Source organism: Haliotis cracherodii, unplaced genomic scaffold, assembly GCF_022045235.1.
Source record: "Haliotis cracherodii isolate W230 unplaced genomic scaffold, xgHalCrac1.p SCAF_6, whole genome shotgun sequence".
Lineage (NCBI taxonomy): Eukaryota > Metazoa > Mollusca > Gastropoda > Lepetellida > Haliotidae > Haliotis > Haliotis cracherodii.
This window is the reverse complement of record NW_027266319.1, coordinates 55,325,756-55,346,381: the sequence shown is the minus strand read 5'-3', so window position 1 is coordinate 55,346,381 and position 20,626 is coordinate 55,325,756. Positions and strand designations below refer to the sequence as shown.

General features: G+C 41.7%; 2 protein-coding genes across 4 annotated transcripts in view; both read left to right on the top strand.

Annotated features, from left to right (window-relative positions):
• LOC139444735 (uncharacterized) overlaps window positions 1-20,626 on the top strand; it is a 116,606-nt gene that overhangs the window by 49,806 nt on the left and 46,174 nt on the right. The window contains exon 1 of one of the 3 annotated variants that reach the window (XM_071225668.1): window positions 8,290-8,394. The exons of the other annotated variants lie outside the window; for them this stretch is intronic. The gene's annotated coding sequence lies outside the window, so the exon portion shown is untranslated. Of the gene's footprint in view, window positions 1-8,289; window positions 8,395-20,626 lie in introns of those variants that run through there. 3 annotated transcript variants of the gene reach the window in all.
• LOC139446514 (uncharacterized) lies at window positions 1,840-18,952 on the top strand. The gene is made up of 2 exons (XM_071227820.1): window positions 1,840-1,923; window positions 17,945-18,952. Exons 1-2 carry the CDS (start codon window positions 1,840-1,842, stop codon window positions 18,950-18,952), a joined length of 1,092 nt encoding a protein of 363 aa, XP_071083921.1.

The following is a 20,626-nucleotide window of genomic DNA, read 5'->3' as shown; positions in this document are numbered from 1 at the left end:
AAAAACTGTATTCATTTCTTCTGAAGCTGTACCCTCTGCAGCCCCATCTCCATCCTTTATGGTATTTGTTTCTATAGGAAACCCATTTATCGCAGTAACCATCTTATGTATATTCCCAGTGGGACTTTTTTTCTGGTGCAAATCAGTTTTTTTCTGGAAACGTAATTGATTACAACACATCATGGGATTGCCCGCTGCCCTCTGTATGGCGCTGATATATTCCGGTCACGTCCTTGCAGTTGACTTGGCTGAAATGTATACGTGATGTATTGATGTATTGATGTACGATCGTTGTATACTCACCCACAACAATACGTACGACCCGGGATGTAAGTATCACGTTTCCACTCAAGTGGCAGATGTACACCTCATACGCAATATAAAACAGCATTGGCCATATTTCTTTGTTGTTTAACGCCGCACTCAGCAATATTCCAGCTATGTGACGGAGGTCTGTAAATAATCAAATCTGGACCAGACAATCCAGTGATTGATATCATGAGCATCGATCCACGCAATTTGGATGCGATGATATGCATCAACCAAGTCAGCAAGCCTGACCACCCGATCCCGTTAGTCGCCATTTACGACAGGTTCCTCTTACGGCAAGCATAGTTGCCTTTTACGACAAGCATGGGTTGCTGAAGACCAATGCTCCGGATCTGCACGGGTTGCATTGGCCATAACATTCCCCACGTCATACGCTTATTTACAGGTGGAAAATATATGATTCATAGTGTATAGTCTTATAACGCATAGGGACATTAACACTTGCATCGTTGAAGTCGCATAGGTGAAATATAAATAGACATGAAGGAATACAACGGTACTAGTCACGTTATTAACCATGCGTGTGCTTAAATTGCCTGTATTCGTAACTTATATGTTGGAGCTGCCAAGCGCACGAACATATAATCACACATTTATCAAATTCAAAACGTAACGGTAGTTCTTTGAATTGATCACCGAGGATCAGTGACAACGCCAGGTGTTCGTGAAAAGGTGTCCTGCTCTATCGGTAACACGAGCCACACACAATTTGCATGAAAACACATGCAGTCCAGCCGCTCAATCGCTAAGTTGTCGTTAAGTTGTCCTCATGAGCCTTGGCGGTTAATTCGCTCAAAGGGGACTTTTTAGTGTTAGGTATTCGCACAAACGCGAATCGCGGTGCACTTTGAAGTTTCTTGTTGATTTACTTGTGTCTATTTTAGGAATTATGATTGAGGGGAGGTGTGTAAAACTGACCCGCGCTTCACTGGCGTGATTAATGAAATTCGTTCACCTCACCTAAACATGCGCTCACCGAAGTCTTGTGTGCATCGTATTCGAGATGGCTAGACTACAAATGTCTTCCCACGTCCCGAGGTAGCTGATATTTATGTGTTTTATGTATGAAATCGGAACGAGAAAGGCAGAAGGTGGTTTATTGGAGATGTACTACCAAGGATTTCAAAGGAAACGTCAGGAATGTGTGTTGTTTTACGACGCCGTGAGTGAGTGAGTGAGTGAGTGAGTGAGTGTGTGAGAGAGAATGTGTATGTGTTTGATTGTCTCTGTGCGAGAGAGTGAGAGACGGAGAGTCAGAGAGAGTGGGTGATTGCGTATTGTTTTACGCCGCTTTTAGCAATATTCTAGCAATATCACGACGGGGGACACCAGAAATGGGCTTCACACATTGTACCCATGTCGGGAATCGAACCCGGGTCTTCGGAATGACGAGCGAACGCTTTAACCACTAGACAACCCGACCGCCCCTCAGAGAGAGAGGTAGGGGTGAGAGAGAGGGAGAGAGATAGTGTAGAGAGAGAGGGGTGAGACAGGGATAGTGGAGAGAAAATGGATGAGAGACAGGTGGGGGGGGGGGAGAGATATAGTAAAGAGAGAGGGGAGCGAGAGACTAAGATAGTGAAGATCGAGAGGGTGAGAGAATGAGAGAATATATTAATATACCGATTGATTGTGATCACTTAACATATACTCCATTAATATTGACCTTTAAGAAAATGTGGCCTCAATAAAGTGTCAAGTGTAATCCATATCCCGTTCACGGATGCTTCCAGCTTAACCTCACAGCAGGTTGTCCAACAAAACGTGAAAAAAACAGTAGTCTAGCCTTACATCCGCCTCCCTTGCAGTGTGGTTTTGGACACAGCTCTAGACAGTGTTTCCTCAATGTCCTTTGGACGCAGCTCCACGCAGTGTTTCCTCAATGTCCTTTGGACGCAACTCTACACAGTGTTTCCTCAATGTCCTTTGGATGCAGCTCTACTCAGTGTTTCCTCAATGTCCTTTGGACACAGCTCCACGCAGTGTTTCCTCAATGTCCTTTGGACGCAGCTCTACACAGTGTTTCCTCAGTGTCCTTTGGACGCAGCTCCACGCAGTGTTTCCTCGATGTCCTTTGGACGCAGCTCTACGCAGTGTTTCCTCAATGTCCTTTGGACGCAGCTCCACACAGTGTTTCCTCAATGACCTTTGGACGTAGCTCTCCACAGTGTTTCCTCAATGTCCTTTGGACTCAGCTCTCCACAGTGTTTCCTCAATGTCCTCACCGCTCCCAACACATCTCGGGTGATCCAGCCCTGCTTACATACTACCGTAAAACTATAAATGATTTAATTAGGAAGTATGCCCAACTACACCGATAAAATGAGTACGACATTCCTTTTTTCACGGTCGAAAAAAATATAATTCAATATTATGTGTAGTAATTCTTGAACATTAATATGCCATCTCAAGCAGAAATTCCGTCAGAGAAGAACCGCCATTTCTGGACAAGGCAGTATGATAAGATCTAATCAGGGCTTAATAATGTTAGTCAATCACATTCGTATAATTGAATATCACCCCTTTGACATGATAATATGGGGTAATCAGAAACATGTGTCAACGATGTCGATACTGATATTTAACGGTAATGACTAATATCCCGTTATATCAGCATTAAGGATCTAGTCCGCACTTGACCGAACTAATTCTCACTTAAATCCTACCACGGCGATGCGTTCATTATATCACACAATTCCCTGTAAAATTGATTTATTTTGGTACGAAATCTTGGAAGCACTTTATTCCGCCGAGTTCAAATTTCGACTTCAAATATTAGAGGACATTTCTGTTCTCTTGAACATCAAAGAGAACATATTGATTCTAAAGCTTAAAATGTTCTTGGTACAATAGAAAACAAAGTTTACATGATATCTGAAAAGCGGTTATTCAAAGCGGTATTAATGCAAACTTCGTTTATGGGGTTTATATGAGAAACATTGTAAACCCATTATCACAGCTATGTGCACAATGACATAGTAGCAAGACAATCAATACTTATAACTACCACGCGGCTTTATTCGTGCCCTATTTCTTATAACCGTTACTCCTCGATGAATAATCACGGACTGTTTACCCTGTTTGTATTTTATATGGACATTTATTACCATATTAGGACACAAGTGCCAGCTTCACTTGTAAATGTGATTATTTTGAAAGCTTTTTATTTCCTTTTCTGCATATCCTCCGAGTTAATATACACTTAACTTATATTAACATACTTATCCCGTGAATGTGGCGAAAGCCACGTGACTTGGTTTAATATCCCAAGCGTCAATAAAGAAACGACTAAAGCTGCGGGCGTTTTCATTGGTTGATTACTAAACCGATTAGTTCACTTGTTGTCTACTCTGACGTCCGCGTCTTCAAAAGACGCGGACGTCAGAGTAGACAACAAGTAAACTAGTAGAGTAGCAGCCTGAATTAAGGTTCAGCATAAAAATTGTGCTTGAACTTTCATTTAAAACGTTTGAGCACTTTAATTAGTAACATAAATATCTTAAAAGGAGTACAATCATTTTGGTAGGTATCATTTATTTTCGTAGTATGTCTTTCTGCGTTTTAAGCCAACGTGCGTTTGATGATTATATCTAAGTCAACCGAGGTTACCACATTTCTGGTAACCAGTTAACCAGTCTTAATCAAGGAAATCTTAGGACTGTGGGAAACTGATCACCTAAAAGCCTAGGACATCAAATGTCAAATGCCTGTCAGGAGAGACACTATAGCCTTATGTATCAATATGATAAAACAAAACTATGATGAGTAAACAAGTACTTCAATGTATAGCCGGAGAAAGCGGCCATTGGCCATTTCAATGCAGGCAGTTTCAATCGATGTAAAACAATAAGAAAGTTCTATATAACGATCAGAACACACAAGGATGCAGACTCAGCATCACGGTTTCATTATTGATTCATAAGTATTAATTTCAAAAATCGAAAGTTATAATTTCCCTGACGAACATCAGAATACCTAAACTGCCAGGCAAAAGAAAATATAAATATTAAAATTGTAATTTTACTAAAAATGACAAGCGTTAGAATAACGTTACAAGGCTGGATACAGTCGCCGAAACACTGCAAACTTAAGGCCCCAAACCCATCTATGTTGCCCGATGTTTCTTGTTGTTGTTTTTTAGCCACCATCAAACATGGGTGTATACTTTCTTTTGTCCGGCAGTTTATATACACCCCCAGGTGTTGAATAAACAAAGGCAGCTCTGGTCAACTGAATCATGACGTCAATCAGTTAACATGTTAAAACAGTGGTCAGCCCAAGTTAACTTCTGTCATTCCGCGGTCAACGCGCGTTCACAGGGTCGTCCAAGGTTTCGAGATCGAACGCGGGCATTAATAACGCCAGTAAAAAACTGGGGTGAGCAATGTTAATACAAAAATCAGGAGCCATTGGTTGAGGACTAACGGTTTGCCTTTACTGTCATGAACATCCTCAACGTCATCAACGTCTTGTTCATACAACTTCATCGGCTGTTTCAACGCAGTAATCGAGTCACAGCATTTATTCACTATAACAATATTAGACAATCAAATATTTACGAAACAGTCGTTAACTTCCAAACATCGGCGACCGCGCAGTCACCGTATTAGTTTGTAATCAAAACAAGGATGACTCGGCCCGCCTGGAAGTCGTTCACGACGTAGCCGTTGTGTCCCGATGTCCTGGTCGGCCGACAGGTAAGTTTAATCAGCGGTAGATCAAAGCTTTCCCGTTAAGGTCTACCGGCCTAGATCAGCGTGTTTACCTGGATAAAACGTGTTAGCGTCTTAACGTTCTCTACGTGTGAGTGATTAATGCCTTGTGACACAATTTATGTTTAATGGAGTTATGCATAACATTTGTTTTACTATGTAAACGGATAAATGAGCTTTTCTACTTGACAATGTCATTAGCTGGATGTAGTACCAGTAGCAGTAGAAGAAGTAGTAGTAGTAGTAGTAGTAGTAGTAGTAGTAGTAGTACCAGTAGCAGTGGCAGCAGCAGTAGCAGTAGAAGCATTAGTAGTACTATTAGCAGTGGCAGCAGCAGTAGCAGTAGTAGTAGTAGTAGTACCAGTAGCAGTGGCAGCAGCTTAAGCAGCAGTAGTAGTGGTACCAGTAGCAGTGGCAGCAGCTTTAGCAGCAGTAGTAGTAGTAGTAGTACCAGTAGCAGTGGTAGTAGTAGTAGTAGTAGTACCAGTAGCAGTGGTAGTAGTAGTAGTAGTAGTACCAGTAGCAGTGGTAGTAGTAGTAGTAGTAGTACCAGTAGCAGTGGTAGCAGCAGTAGTAGTAGTAGTAGTGGAAGTAGCAGAAATAGAAGAAGCAGTGGCAGTAGCAGCAGCAGTAGTAGTAGTAGTAGTAGTAGTAGTAGTACCAGTAGCGGTGGTAGCAACAGTAGCAGTAATAGTAGTGGAAGTAGCAGTAGTAGTAGTAGTAGTGGCAGTGGCAGTAGCAGCAGTTGTAGTAGTACCAGTAGCTGTTGTAGCAGCAGTAGTAGAAGTAGTAGAAGCAGTAGTAGTACCAGCAGTAGAAGTAGCAAAAACAGTTGTAGTAGTAGTAGTAGTAGTAGTAGTAGTAGTAGTAGTAGTAGTAGCAGTAGTACAACCAGCAGTAGCAGTAGCAGTAGCAGTAGCAACAGTAGTAGTAGCAGCAGCAGTACTAGTAGTATGTAATAATATGATCTTACGTGATATAATCAAACAATAACCACCAACTATGTTCACGATCATTACCATCATTATCACCATCATCATCATTATCATCATCGTCGTCTTTGCGTGGATCGATGCTCATGACATCAATCACTGGATTGTCTGGTGCAGACTCGATTATTTACAGACCGCCGTCACATAGCTCGAATATTGCTGAGTGCGGCGTTAAACAACAACCCAACCAAACAACCAACCATCGTCGTCTTTCCCTACATGACGTCATTATTTCAGCAGTGTAGCTTACATAACGTCCACGTGTCCTGTTGATTTACTGACCACTGACATCAATCACAGAAAGGCCTGCAGGGATTGGTCAGTGTTGACCAGCTCAGTCCTTGCACGTGGGGTCATGTCGGGTCAACCCTTTCATGAAACAATGTCGTGCACGCACCTGCCTCAGTCACAAGCATCTACATGTACGTAATGTCATTAAGATGGATGGTGGAACATTGATCGGTGTTCCACTAAGAGGTTCTATCTGTGTTTACATACACCGACGTAAACAACATTATCGTAAACACTACTTGGGAGATACGTATGGTTTTCATAAACGCGTTTGGGGATAACTCATTTTAATTTTTATAACATCCAACTGATGTTTATTGTTGCAACAACTCTCCATCCTACGTCGTAAGTCGTAAGTACTTGGCACATCATAGATCATCGCTGATTAATGGATTATGTAAACATGCATGGATGAAAATCTTAAGCAGAAACGTTGAAAGAAGTGCTTGAGAAAACGTTACAGTGTTTGCCTTACCTTTATATAATGATAATAAATTACAGCGTTGCCCCTCCGTCCTTCCTGCTGGGTAGTCAATACTGAGGAGCACCTCGGTGCGTCATGGACGGCACTGTCTTCAGGTGGACGTCGCACCTCACATGAGACAGACACTCCTGACATTGTTATTTCAACGTGTAGATTGACTGTCAAGTGGAAGCCGTTATCAGTATGAATTGGATTTAAATACAACTGTGTGGCTTCCAGTGGCATTACACAGATCTTAAACACTGCCACGCCCAATGCTTTACGTCCCACGCCTCCTCTCTCTCTCTCTCTCTCTCTCTCTCTCTCTCTCTCTCTCTCTCTCTCTCTCTCTCTCTCTCTCTCTCTCTCTCTCTCTCTCTCTCTCTCTCTCTCAGCCTTAGGTTTTATTGTGCTCTCTGTATCTCTCTCCCTCTCTCTGTGTGTATATCTCTCTCACTCTCTCATGCTCAGAGTTAGGTTATCGTGCTGTCTCTATCTCGCTCTGTCTATCACTCTCTCCCATGCGTGTTCTCTCTCCCACTCCCTCTCTCTCTCTGTCTTTCTGTCTCACTCTCTCTAATGCTCATAAGTGTTAGTTGTTAGGCTCTCTCTCTCTCTCCCTCTCTCATATGTTTAGCGTTAGGTTTTATTGTGCTCTCTGTATCTCTCGCTCTCTCCCTCTTTGTCCATTTCTCTCTTTCCCTTTCTCTCATGCTCAGTGTCGGGTTATCGTGCCCCTCTCTCTCTCACACACACACACTCTCTCTCTCTCTCTCTCGCACACACACACTCTCTCTCTCTCTCTCTCTCTCTCTCTCTCACACACACACACACACACACATACACACACCGAGTTACAGTGCACTCAACATGTTGTGCTACAGGGGACATAAGAAACACGGCAGTGCTCTGGGTTCATCACAGTGAGCGCTATAACGGGGATCTTGCTCACAAGGTGGTGTCAGTTGCAAGAGCGAGAGGCTTTTCCGTGTTACTCAAAACTGATCTCATATTTTGTCAGAGATGTATGTGCTCATCTGTCACTCCTCACGAACCATTTGTTTGTTTAAGAAGTTTTCACACATGGCAGCGCTTCCTTGTGTTGGGGGCTACGGAACTTACTGTATCAAACATAGCAGCGTGTTTTGTAACGCCGCTGGTTCAAGGGGAAATTAACATTATGAATCACATATGTTTTATTACCATGATTTTACTCTCACGGGGGAAAAACTTAATTCCGATACTTTCACTTGAATTCCCGCTTCTCAATTAAACTACTGCTTTTATTTCTTCGTTATCGCCATCTCTGTCACAACGGTTTACAGAACAGTGATTTGTAAACACGGAAAGAGCTTATAACTTTTTCTTAAGATTAATGTCGGGCGCACCTGTACTGACGACCAGAATCCTTTCCTGTCTGCAAAGTGCGCATGCCATGCTGGCGACCCGCGCGGGAAGAGCCTCGTTGTGGTTTATCGGACTGTGACGTAGTTATAGGTACCCCGCGTTCGCTCGGCCCGATGACAAACAGTGTTATGTTGGGCTCAGCGTAGCACGGATTATGCGATACACCTGGACTATCTCTTGTGAAACATTACACTAACAGGTCAGTTATTACCATTGTGTATGTATCAGGTAGATAGCTTCATTCTTTGTCTGTAAATTATGAAATTCAAGATAAAATTATCATTCATATGTGATTGTGTATGAATTGATGTTCAACATAAGATTTCAAAGTTCATTCATTCTTTCACTCGCAAAAGTTCATTCATCGAATCGCACGTTACGTAAAGGCGTTTTTTTTAATAAATACAGATTGTAATTGCACAGTTTCATAAGAAATATATTATCACCGTCAATATAATAATTACTTTGTTGTTTGAATTGATATCTAGTAGTGTGTGTGTTTTATGCTATGCTAAATGTATCTATTCTGTGGATTAGGATAAATTAAATGCACGACTTATATATAAGGTTTATGAGAACTCTCATCCATATCTATATGGTTATATGGAGCATAAACAGAATAATATTTTTTATGTTATCGTAAAGAAACAATTGAAAGTTCACACCCTCGCTTTGTGACGGCGTGTCTAAAACAGTGCACCCAGCTGTAGATTCGATACAGATTGTTTGTAGAACTCGTTATAGTGTTAAACATGACATCCACTAGGACAGGTTATCAGTCAAGGGCTTGTATTTCTCTTGGCAATTTCTTAAGTCTACAGTGTAAGAACCTCAGCGTTTTCTGTCTGACTAACACAATACCACATCATTGTGACGACCACACACCCATGCAGGCGGCCGATACTGTTTGTTTTAGAGAAAAACTGTAAAGCTCTTTCGTCGTTTTCAAACTTGAAAGCTTTTAGTGACTTACATAAGCGGGGTAGATTTCCCAGCTTCCTTGGAGGAGTAGCTGTGTGCAATGGATGTACTTGCCTCCACTTTAAAAGATACCTGGCCCGTGTTGCTGATGCTAATCACAACATTTGAGCTCAGTGTTTACATATGTGAGTCAGGACATCTCCATGATCTCAGTTCGACTATATCTGCATATATATACCTAATGCCGATAGTCTGGCGATTTTTCAGGAATTATAGTAGCGAGAACTATACAACATTTTTCATCATTTATTTTTTTAATTTTTGGCAATTAAATAAATTATTTTGCGTTTTAACTGTATGCTTCAACATGTCAGTACAGCAAACTACGGTTATAACGAACTCAAAGGGACCTTTAATTTTAGTTCGTAATAACCGTAGTTCGTTATAAGCATATATACAGCATATATACAACAAATGGCCTGGACTATAAAATAAGTTCGTTATATCGGTCAGTTCGTTATAAGCGTGTTCGTTATAAACGTAGTTAACTGTATATCCATAGTGTGTAATCGAATATACCCCTTATGGCCAATAGTGTGAACATCGATGCGCCTTGTGTGGGTACGATGACACGACAACCCAACCAGCCAACGTTTCGTAATGATTCATATCTTGTAGGTTGAAGCGAGGATCAAACCGCCGGTTCGGTAAATAACCGCGACAAAAGACATTTCCATAATCACGAGAAACCCTGTGAAAACATGGGGTAATATCATTTTTTCATTAAATATCAATTTTCACACAAACCGCAATGAGTAAATACGAATTGATAAACACACTGAAAAGTGTGAAAGACACCTGTTATGTTAATATTGACTTACTAGATATCACAATGAAACTTGACCTATTTATTCCAACGACATGTATATACAAACATATATATTTTCAAAGGCACGACTTACATATAAGGTTTATGAGCACTTGCATCCATAACTATATGGTTATAAACAGTATGATATTTTATTATGTAATCGTAAAGAAACTACTGAAAGTTCACACCCATTGTGACGGCGTGTCTAAAACATTGCACCCATCTTCAAAAGAAGTTCGATTCCCGACAAAGAACGTATCTTCGTTCATATTGCTATACTTAAGCTCACCGCTATTTTGCTTTTTACCCCCCAAGCAGTCTGTTTCGTCGGATACTAGTAATCGAGACTGGTTATTCTCTGTCCTTGACGTTTTACTTAAACGTTTTTTTTAGTAGTATAGAAACAAACAACAATGTTTGAGTGGGCAGTATTAAAATAAATATATGTCTCCATTTCTTTTTTATGTGTCATATCAGCATGTTTTTTAATCTATGGGAGAGGGTGATAACAATCGGTGCCAACTCCTTTTCCTATGAATTAAATATTTTTATGCTAAACCAACCCACATTGAAAGCTGGTGTACAATTAATATCACGAAAGCGTAACGCACTGAAGCCACCACGGCCAACTGTTAGTAGTTTTTGTTTATTTCAGAGTTGGATGTATTTTTTTAATGTTTTGATTGTCCCATGCGATTTCAGATATATGCGTTTTAAGAGAAAAGTGACATTAACTGTGGATGAGTGGGACTATCTCGTCATATCAATATACCCACTGTGGCTGCAGCTGACGCGATGATGCTATAGCATCCTAGGCACTCTCATCATCACAATAATTGCTCCAAGAGTTATGTTGTGAAGTGCAAAACCAACAACACTAGGCTGTATCGCTTATATTAGTCCTACTGATTTGTTGAGTGTTTCAGCACACCTCTTAAACCGAATAGCGGAAGAAATGGCTATGAATAATGACGTAACGCAAACAAATCAATATTTTATTAGAGGACCTTTTTATGTTTCATGTAAACTTTGATAAGTGCAATGACCAAAATATAAAACAAGCGTGGTGAAAATAATAATAATTATAACAATAACACTATTAAAAACGATATACGATTGTGTTAAAGCGTGACTTATATACAAGGGGCGTTCCACAAGTAAAATTATTAATATTTAAAAATTAAATGAATATTTGCTCTTTAGAGGGAGTCTGTATAGCCTCTATGCTATCAACCTTCCCAAACGCACCTTCAGTCATCTGTATTCACATCTGTTTTTACCTGCATTCACTTGTTTTCACCTGTATTCACCTTACTCAGGAGTGCCCTTGCAACCGAGAACACTGAAACACCGAGAAACGAGATAATTGGTCTTGCGAAATACTGTCTTACTGGGCCGCGTACGTTGAAACAGCATGGTTTATTGTGTGCTTAAGTAGCAAAAACAGTCCCACCCGAATACCCCGTCTACATAAGGGTAGGGCGTCCACGGCTCAAGAGGAATGTGAACTTTCCGCTGCTCAGATACTCGTGCGTTGGGCATATTAAAACCGTCCGACCCCTTAAAGAAAAATATTTGTCGTATGTCACAAAAGCGCCTAGCCTACCCGGTGTGGTTGGACTGTATGGAGTGTTATCTTGAGGCTTCCATGTTAGCTGAAGAACTACAATGTTATCAATATTAACTGTATGTTTATTACCTTCGGCCTTGTCATTTACTTAACCCCTGACATGTAAATTGCAACGGTGATTCTAAACAAATCCAGCTCAAACGTACCATGTTATAGCTCGTCCTCAGAGATAGGGCCATCGGAACTAAACGAAATGTAATTACATGCACGATGTAAACATCAACATGACCTGTGACAGAACATGCACGCTTGTGTTTACCTGACGAAAAAAAAACGTGTGTATAAAGCATGCCAAAGCATGTAAGTTTTAAAAAAATGATGAAGAGAAGAAAAAGCATGATGAGCTGCAGAATGGGGGTTCTAGCGTAATGCATCTGTACATCAGTTGGAGGAGTATTTGCTGTGTAAATGGTCCATGTGGTAGTGGCTTCAACAATGTTGTTGGTTTTTCAAGATGGAGTCATAATTCATTGACACTTTTATATTTAAACGTGTGGCGTTTTTGACCATGTCTTCCATTGTCTGCCATGGAGAGTCTAGCTTCGCGAGATCTTAAGAATATAAATAAGAATATAAATAAGATCATTATCTTTAGAAACACATGGAGGCTGCCAGGGAAAACATGTCTTTGTAACACTTCACAGATAATTGTTTATTTTGGGATATGGTGGCGTTAATTTTCAACCGTTTTTTAGCAATGAATTTAAACAATGTTACAGGTAAAATACCAAAAAATAATATTTATGTATAATGGTCGTCTTAGTACAAAAAATATTTTGGGATTTCATGTGAAACCCACGTTCATACTTTGTTTTGAGGTTATGCGAGGAATATGGCACCTACAATGGGCTTCACATATTCCTCCCATTTTGGAATCGAACCCAGGTCTTCGGCGTGACAAGCAAACGCTTCAACATACCTCCGTCATCAATCGTGCTAGACACATATCATATAAACATTATCATCGCCATTTTAGTACACGGGGGAGTTTCTGAGTACAGACATGTAGAATGTCCTTCTACTTGAAATAATCCTATCAGTAGAATAATATTTTTATACATGATTATAAACATGGGATGTTGTGAGGGACATATCACAAAGTAGACAGTTGCTTCAGAGCCTATGTATCCACCATTAATGTTCGCTCGATTGACGAGAATCCAAAACACAGTCTCTGCTTGCTGAAGTAGGGTGTCCTGGTTCGCCCACAGCAGTCAGGAAGTACACATTCATGTCTAGAAAACTAGTCACATCGTCTGGGAAGTTAGGAACAGGTTCCCCCCATCTGTGTATCTAACAAGGTTCACAAACTTTATACAACACGTCACTGCACGATGATAAGTATTCATCATACTCACGGCCTATTTATCATACTCATGGCGTATTTCTCATAGTCACGGCGTATTTATCATAGTTACGACGCAACAGGTTCCCATTGCCCTCCGTGGCTAGGCGTTAAAGGAGCCTACTACCTAGCCAACAACCTTAATAACTACCTTGTAAATAACTGAGGACAACATTTGTGTAAATATTCTCTGATATCCAAGGAGGGAATTGGGTTTGGCCACACGACACATCGTACAATAAGGTGCAGATAAACGAGCCTGACTTGGGCATGAAAAGGTGACATGTCTGTTCTGCCTTGTTAGGATTTCGGGTCGGAATAATTGCCAAGTGCCGGTGATTTTCGTGACGTGATGACTGCAAGGGGATCGGCTGGTCAGACTGTGTGAGTTGGTCGCTTCCGTGACACCATGCCTTGATCGTTGCTCATCGCTGTGTGGCCTTGATCCGATTATTAAAGGGCAAATGTGATGTAGGTTGAGTGAGTGAGTGAGTGAGTATGGGTTTACGCCGCTTTTAGCAATATTCCAGCAATATCACGGCGGGGGACACCAGAAATGGGCTTCACACATTGTACCCATGTCGGGAATCGAACCCGGGTCTTCGGCGTGACGAGCGAACGCTTTAACCACTAGGCTACCCGACCGCCCCTGATGTAGGTTGAACAACGGCTGCAGCGCAAACCTGCAAACATGGTATATCTAGGTTAGAAATAGAAACGAGATATTATCAAAAGTTTAACATTCTTTCGCTGTTGCGATAAGGTGTTCATTTTCTTCCAATGCCTTAATGTCGAGAGGTAGTCAACTCGATAAGAATATGGTGTGATTTCTCGTATATAATTATAAAGGATAGCTACGCGATATATCAAAGGACAATGAAGAGCGAAGTGTGGTTTATTTCACGATAAAACATTGTTCTATCATGACGTAATTTCCTTAGATTCGAACATGCGCTCGCAACTTAATGACGTCGTATATTGGACGACGTTATTTTTTAGAGTGTCTTGTGAATTGTTTCCTATAATCTTTGCTGGGCAACGCAGATAAACGCGATGGCCGAACGATCGCATCCCAAACTGTGAGAGATATGACAATCGGTATTGGGAGAAAAGGTACAGGTAATTGTCGTGAGAATTGTGAGAATATGCGGGAAATACCCACCTGTGCTTAAAATGGACTTGTCTAACATTCCCGAGGTCGGATTCTATTGAGAAAGTCATCATTATTAATATTCGGGTAAATATTTTAAAACATTTACATTTTCTTAACATCTTTAAAGAGGCTGTACATAATGTTGATATCTGATATAAGAAATGAACAACTCGTGGCCGTTGCATATCGTACAAGAAAAACCACAGGGAAAAAAAAAACACTCGAGGCTGCGCCCCTCTTGTTTTTTTTCTTCCTGTAGTGATTTATTGTGCGATAAACAACTCCCATTCGTCGTTTATTTCAAAAGTATAGGACAGAAAAATTCACTCCTCGGCAGAAGAAAGTATACACCCATGTTTTATGGTGGCTAAAAATGATGAAAATGCTTATGACAGCGTCTCTGAGTCTGTTATAACAGTAAAAGAAAAACCGTTAGTCCTAAACTCATGGCTCCGTATTTTTCTATCAACATTGCTTATCCTTGTTATTTTGTATCGTTATCAATGCTCGGGTGCGATTTCAAACCCCTGGTCCACCCTGTGAACGCGCGTTGACCAAGGAATGACCGATGTTTACTTTGTTTGTCAGCACATGTTAACTGTTTGACGTCATGCTTCGGTTAACCAGACTTGTCCGCGCCCACTCAGCCCCTGGGATGCGGTACTTTGGTTACTCTGGCCTCAAAGTGACGTCTTGGATGAAGCTAATTGCTTGATTCATCATGAACAGGCAAAAGAGGGCGATCGGGTAGTCTAGTGGTTAAAGCGTTAGCTCGTCACGCCGAAGACCCGGGTTCGATTCCCGAAATGGGTACAAAGTGTGGAGCCCATTTCTGGTGTCCCCCGCCGTGATATTGCTGGAATATTGCTAAAAGCGGCGTAAAACCATACTCACTCACTCCAGGCAAAAGAAACTATACTCCAATGTTTGATGGTGGCTTAAACCGAAACAAACCATAATGTTTTTTCGATGGTGATGTATTGGATACAGGCACCAGTGTTGTGTGTTTTAGACTTTCGTTTGCAGTGTTTCGACGACTGTTTTAAGCCTAGTAACGTTTTGATGACGTTTGTAATTGTTTGGTCAACCCAGTTTTTAAGTTTATATTATTTTGCCCGACAGTTTAGTATGTGATTCTGATCACCGTGGAACGATCACGTAGTCTTGTCATAATGTCAAAAAGTTATCTTTTTGCGAGTTTGTTTGATTTGTGAAACAGTGTTAGTTTCCATGACGTCCAAGAAAACACCTACTTTTGTTCCCTGTCTACATATACCCTGTCGTTATCGTTAATAAAGCAGACATTGAGGCCTATGACGTCATATTGCAGATAAGTGGGTGTTGTGTTGCAATCTGATTTTGGATGACAAACGTTTTTAAATGGATCCCTGAATTATTTATCACTTCGAATGACAACTATCTATTTTTCTCAATCACAGATTTTAAACAAAAGCTTTACAGTCATTTCCATGTTCATAAGAAAGTTCCAAAGTTCATTTTACGATTCCGACTTTATCATACGCATGAGTTTATGAATCACTATCAAATAGAGATGATATCAGTGTTCGCGAAAAGTGTGAGCGTATCCTGCTCCAGCGGTTTCATCCGCCACAAACACATGCAAAGGCAAGTCATTCGGTTTGACGCAAATGATACCGCATTAATCAAATAGTAAGTTTGATCAGATCATCGTATACTTTATACCACCCGAAAATGTAAACACATAACACCTGTAAATGTAAACACATACCACCCGTAAATGTAAACAGATAACACCCGTAAATGTAAACAGATAACACCTGTATATGTAAACACATATCACCGTAAATGTAAACACATAACACCCGTAAATGTAAACACATAACACCTGTATATGTAAACACATATCACCGTAAATGTAAACACATAACACCCGTAAATGTAAATGCATACCACCGTACACGTTAACACATAACACCCGTAAATGAAAACACACACCACCCGTAAATGTAAACACATAACACCTGTAAATGTAAACACATACCTCCCGTAAATGTAAACGCATGATATTTATCTCCCAAATACGCACAGTTAATGAAATGTAAAACGTCAACGCCAGAGATAAATCAGTCTCGATTATCTGTCCATTGATCCTTTAAGTAAAAATAGTGGTGACAAGTTCATGAATGGATAACTGAAAATCATTGACGACACCAGGTGTTCGCGAGAAAGAAGACACCTACTGTCATACAGACGGTTATTCCGTGTTGCGAGTCTGTGCACAGGCAACACAGCTGCAAACTCGGGGGTCAAACAGAAGTCAGGATATTGGTAACGCCGATAGATAATTTGCCTGCTCAGTAAGAAAACCGACAACTATTTTCATTCGTTGTAGCCTTGATCAACAAAACAAACCACAACTGAACAATACCCCTTGACAGAGAAAATTGATAAAACTTCAAATCAAATCTTATGTAAATTAAGTTTGAATGTAGAAACGAGTCACTTTCAATATTTTGAGTCTGGAAAAGATATGATATTATTGTATTTATTGGTATGTACTTAATGACGTACACTCATACGTCTGTCTAGAATGTTCAGAACTACGGGGGGCACGGGTGGCCCAGTCGTCTAATGCGCCGCGATTCGCTGTGCAGAGTTGCGTCCCTTGGGCACGCCAGAAACCTATGATTGTGGGTTCGAATTTCGGTTCACCCCGATTATGTTTCTAGGTTTGTCAGCACCATACCCGTGCTCGTGGGTTTCACCGAAGTGGTAAACATCTGAGACCTGCATCACTTCGGGCTTTCCTCCCACATTAAGCTGACACGCCGTGACATAACAGGACTTCTGTTCAAAGCGGTGTTAAACCCAACTCACTCACTCTCTCAGAACTATGATCACGTGACCGACGGCTGTAGTGCCAGGGCGGGTATATGTACAGTGTACGGCTGTAGTGTCAGGGAGGGAGTATGTACAGTGTACGTATTTATTGGAACTGAATGTATTAACGTTCCTGGCTCCCTTAACTGACAAAAACGTCAAAACCCATTTCACTAAACCAGCTTACAGCTGTTACACTGTTCTAAAACCCGCATTTTAAATCAAGCATATTGCACCGAATACTTGAGTGGAAGTATCCATGTGCTTGTCGTGCCGTCATTCCCCGTTGCGTCAGTGAGTAAAAGCTTCCCGTGGTCAGAAAGATGTACAAACAAGTGGATGGATGGTCCGTCACTGGCGGCGTGTTTCTCCAGGAACATCCGCTACTACTTGAGTCTGTGATGGTTAAGTATGTACAGAAGCACAGCCTCCAGGCTACGCTGTACTGCTTGAACATATACCATGCCACACACACACGTGTCTGTTGGGAGGATACCTCCACGGGTCTGTTGATGGTTACCACCACGGGTCTGTTGATGGTTACCACCACGTGTCTGTTGATGGTTACCTCCACGGGTCTGTTGATGGTTACCACGGGTCTGTTGATGGTTACCACCACGTGTCTGTTGATGGTTACCACCACGTGTCTGTTGATGGTTAACTCCACGGGTCTGTTGATGGTTACCACCACGTGTCTGTTGATGGTTACCACCACGTGTCTGTTGATGGTTACCACCACGTGTCTTTTGATGGTTACCTACACGGGTCTGTTGATGGTTACCACCACGGGTCTGTTGATTGTTACCACCACGTGTCTGTTGATGGTTACCACCACGTGTCTGTTGATTGTTACCACCACGTGTCTGTTGAGGGTTACCTTCACGTGTCTGTTGAGGGTTACCACCACGTATCTGTTGAGGGTTACCTTCACGTGTCTGTTGAGGATTACCTCCCCGTGTCTTTTCAGGGTTACCACCACGGGTCTGTTGATGGTTACCACCACGTGTCTTTTGATGGTTACCACCACGTGTCTTTTGATGGTTACCACCACGGGTCTGTTGATGGTTACCACCACGGGTCTGTTGATGGTTACCACCACGTGTCTGTTGATGGTTACCACCACGTGTCTGTTGATGGTTACCTCCACGGGTCTGTTGATGGTTACCACCACGGGTCTGTTGATGGTTACCACCACGTGTCTGTTGATGGTTACCACCACGTGTCTTTTGATGGTTACCTCCACGGGTCTGTTGATGGTTACCACCACGGGTCTGTTGATTGTTACCACCACGTGTCTGTTGATGGTTACCACCACGGGTCTGTTGAGGGTAACCTTCACGTGTCTTTTCAGGGTTACCGCCACGTGTCTGTTGAGGGTTACCACCACGTATCTGTTGAGGGTTACCTTCACGTGTCTGTTGAGGATTACCTCCCCGTGTCTTTTCAGGGTTACCGCCACGTGTCTGTTGATGGTTACCACCACGTGTCTTTTGATGGTTACCTCCACGTGTCTGTTGATGGTTACCACCACGGGTCTGTTGATTGTTACCACCACGTGTCTGTTGATGGTTACCACCACGGGTCTGTTGAGGGTAACCTTCACGTGTCTTTTCAGGGTTACCGCCACGTGTCTGTTGAGGGTTACCACCACGGGTCTGTTGATGGTTACCACCACGGATCTGTTGAGGGTTACCTTCATGTGTCTTTTCAGGGTTACCGCCACGTGTCTGTTGAGGGTTACCTTCACGTGTCTGTTGAGGGTTACCGCCACGTGTCTTTTCAGGGTTACCTTCACGTGTCTGTTGAGGGTTACCTTCACGTGTCTGTTGAGGGTTACCGCCACGTGTCTTTTCAGGGTTACCTTCACGTGTCTGTTGAGGGTTACCTTCACGTGTCTGTTGAGGGTTACCTCCACGTGTCTTTTGAGGGTTACCTTCACGTGTCTGTTGAGGGTTACCTTCCACGTGTCTATTAGTGACTTACTACCACGTGTATGTTGTGGCGTTACTCTGCTTCACGTGTCTGTTGGTAAGTAACAATCATGTATTTGTTGTTATGCGAGGCATCGCCCATCACGTGAAATGTACATCACTCGATGAAGGTGCAAGACGCATCTCCGGAACTTTGTGTAAAAAGAAAATTGAAGCTGAAATCCATATATCTGTTGTGTCACTATGACATACCAACTTCTCAGGCCCTATAAAATACCACATCCTATTCTACTCATTGAATCGCCCAATCTCTAAATTAAGATGGGCAAATTCTTTTAACATTTATCTACAAGAATTTGTTGAAAAGTATGCTTGAAAGTTGAGAAGGATTTCTTTTTTAGATGTGCACGTAGTTGAAGGTATTTTTCCCCGATTCATTGTGACGTTATTTGTTATTATCTTGAAATCTCTATGACGTCACTCGTCTACCCACTTAAATATAAAATGATAAATAAGTTAAAATACTGAATGTAGTGCACTACTTCAAAGCAGTGCCCTATCACCGCTAGGCCAGTTCGTCTTTTTAAAACGACACAGCATGCAGACATAACTCGATATGACGTCATTACGGTAAATGTATGACGTCATAGTTGTGTTTGTCAGTATTACGTCACTGCGTTCCAAACGACCTTTATAAAATTTCACGCACCTTTCTCTTTTTTTCGCAGTCTTATAAAAAAACACATGAAAATGCCTACTTGAATAACGCCTCGCATAATAAAAATATTTACCCCAGTCATTACCCAGGTATCCATGGAAACCTGCTAAACCATGCATTCAGGATGAATGTGTATCTGTACCCATCGCATAGCCAGGGCTGCACGTGCACCTGCCTGTGTTTGCGCCGTTTAGAATGTACATCACTGTTTAAATTTCTTTTTGGCAAACTTTATTTACAGATGAAGCTTCGGCCATGAACTTACAATGCAGGGATGGTTGGGCATGTTGACTTAGACAACAAAACTTTCAGCACTTATTTACATGATTAACTTGATATTGTTCCTCAGAACAACAGCAACCGCTTATACAATTGATATAGGGGATATGGGTGGCCCAGTCGTGGAAGGCGTCGCATTTCGCTGTGCTGAGTTGTGTGCCTTGGTTATATGGGACTTGTGGTCATGTGTTCGAAGCCCATATTTAGTCTGATGATGTTGGTCAGCACACCCTGTGCGCTGGCTTTACCAAAGTTGTAATCGTCTACAAAATGCATGCTTGAAATATGGTTCAAAGCGGTGTCAATCCAAACTCACTCGCACACTCATCGCTCGTTAGCTCACTCACTCACTCACTCACTCACCCAAATACCCGTAAAGATCCGGGTTAGAACAGGTCGCCGTAAAAGGCGACTCTGCTTGTCATAAGAGGCAACTAACGGGATCGGGTGGTCAGACTCGCTGATTTGGTTTATGCATGTTATCGTATCCCAATTGCGCAGATCGATTCTATTGTCAATCACTGGATTGTCTGGTCCAGACTTGATTATTTACAGACCGCCGTCATATAGCTTGAATATTGCTGAGTGTGGCGTTAAACAACAAACAAACAAAACACACACACACTAACTCACTCACTCGCCCATGTTGTATGAACCCCAGAACCTGTCGAGCATGCATCGCGTTGCAAGCATGGTTAAGAAAAAACGCTGGGCGAAATTA

Coding starts and splice junctions, on each gene's coding strand:
- LOC139446514 (XM_071227820.1), top strand. CDS start 1,840: ATGGATGAGAGACAGGTGGGGGGGGGGGAGAGATATAGTAAAGAGAGA. Junction 1,924..17,944: donor AGATAGTGAAGATCGAGAGG/GTGAGAGAATGA, acceptor GTGTCTTTTCAG/GGTTACCACCACGGGTCTGT.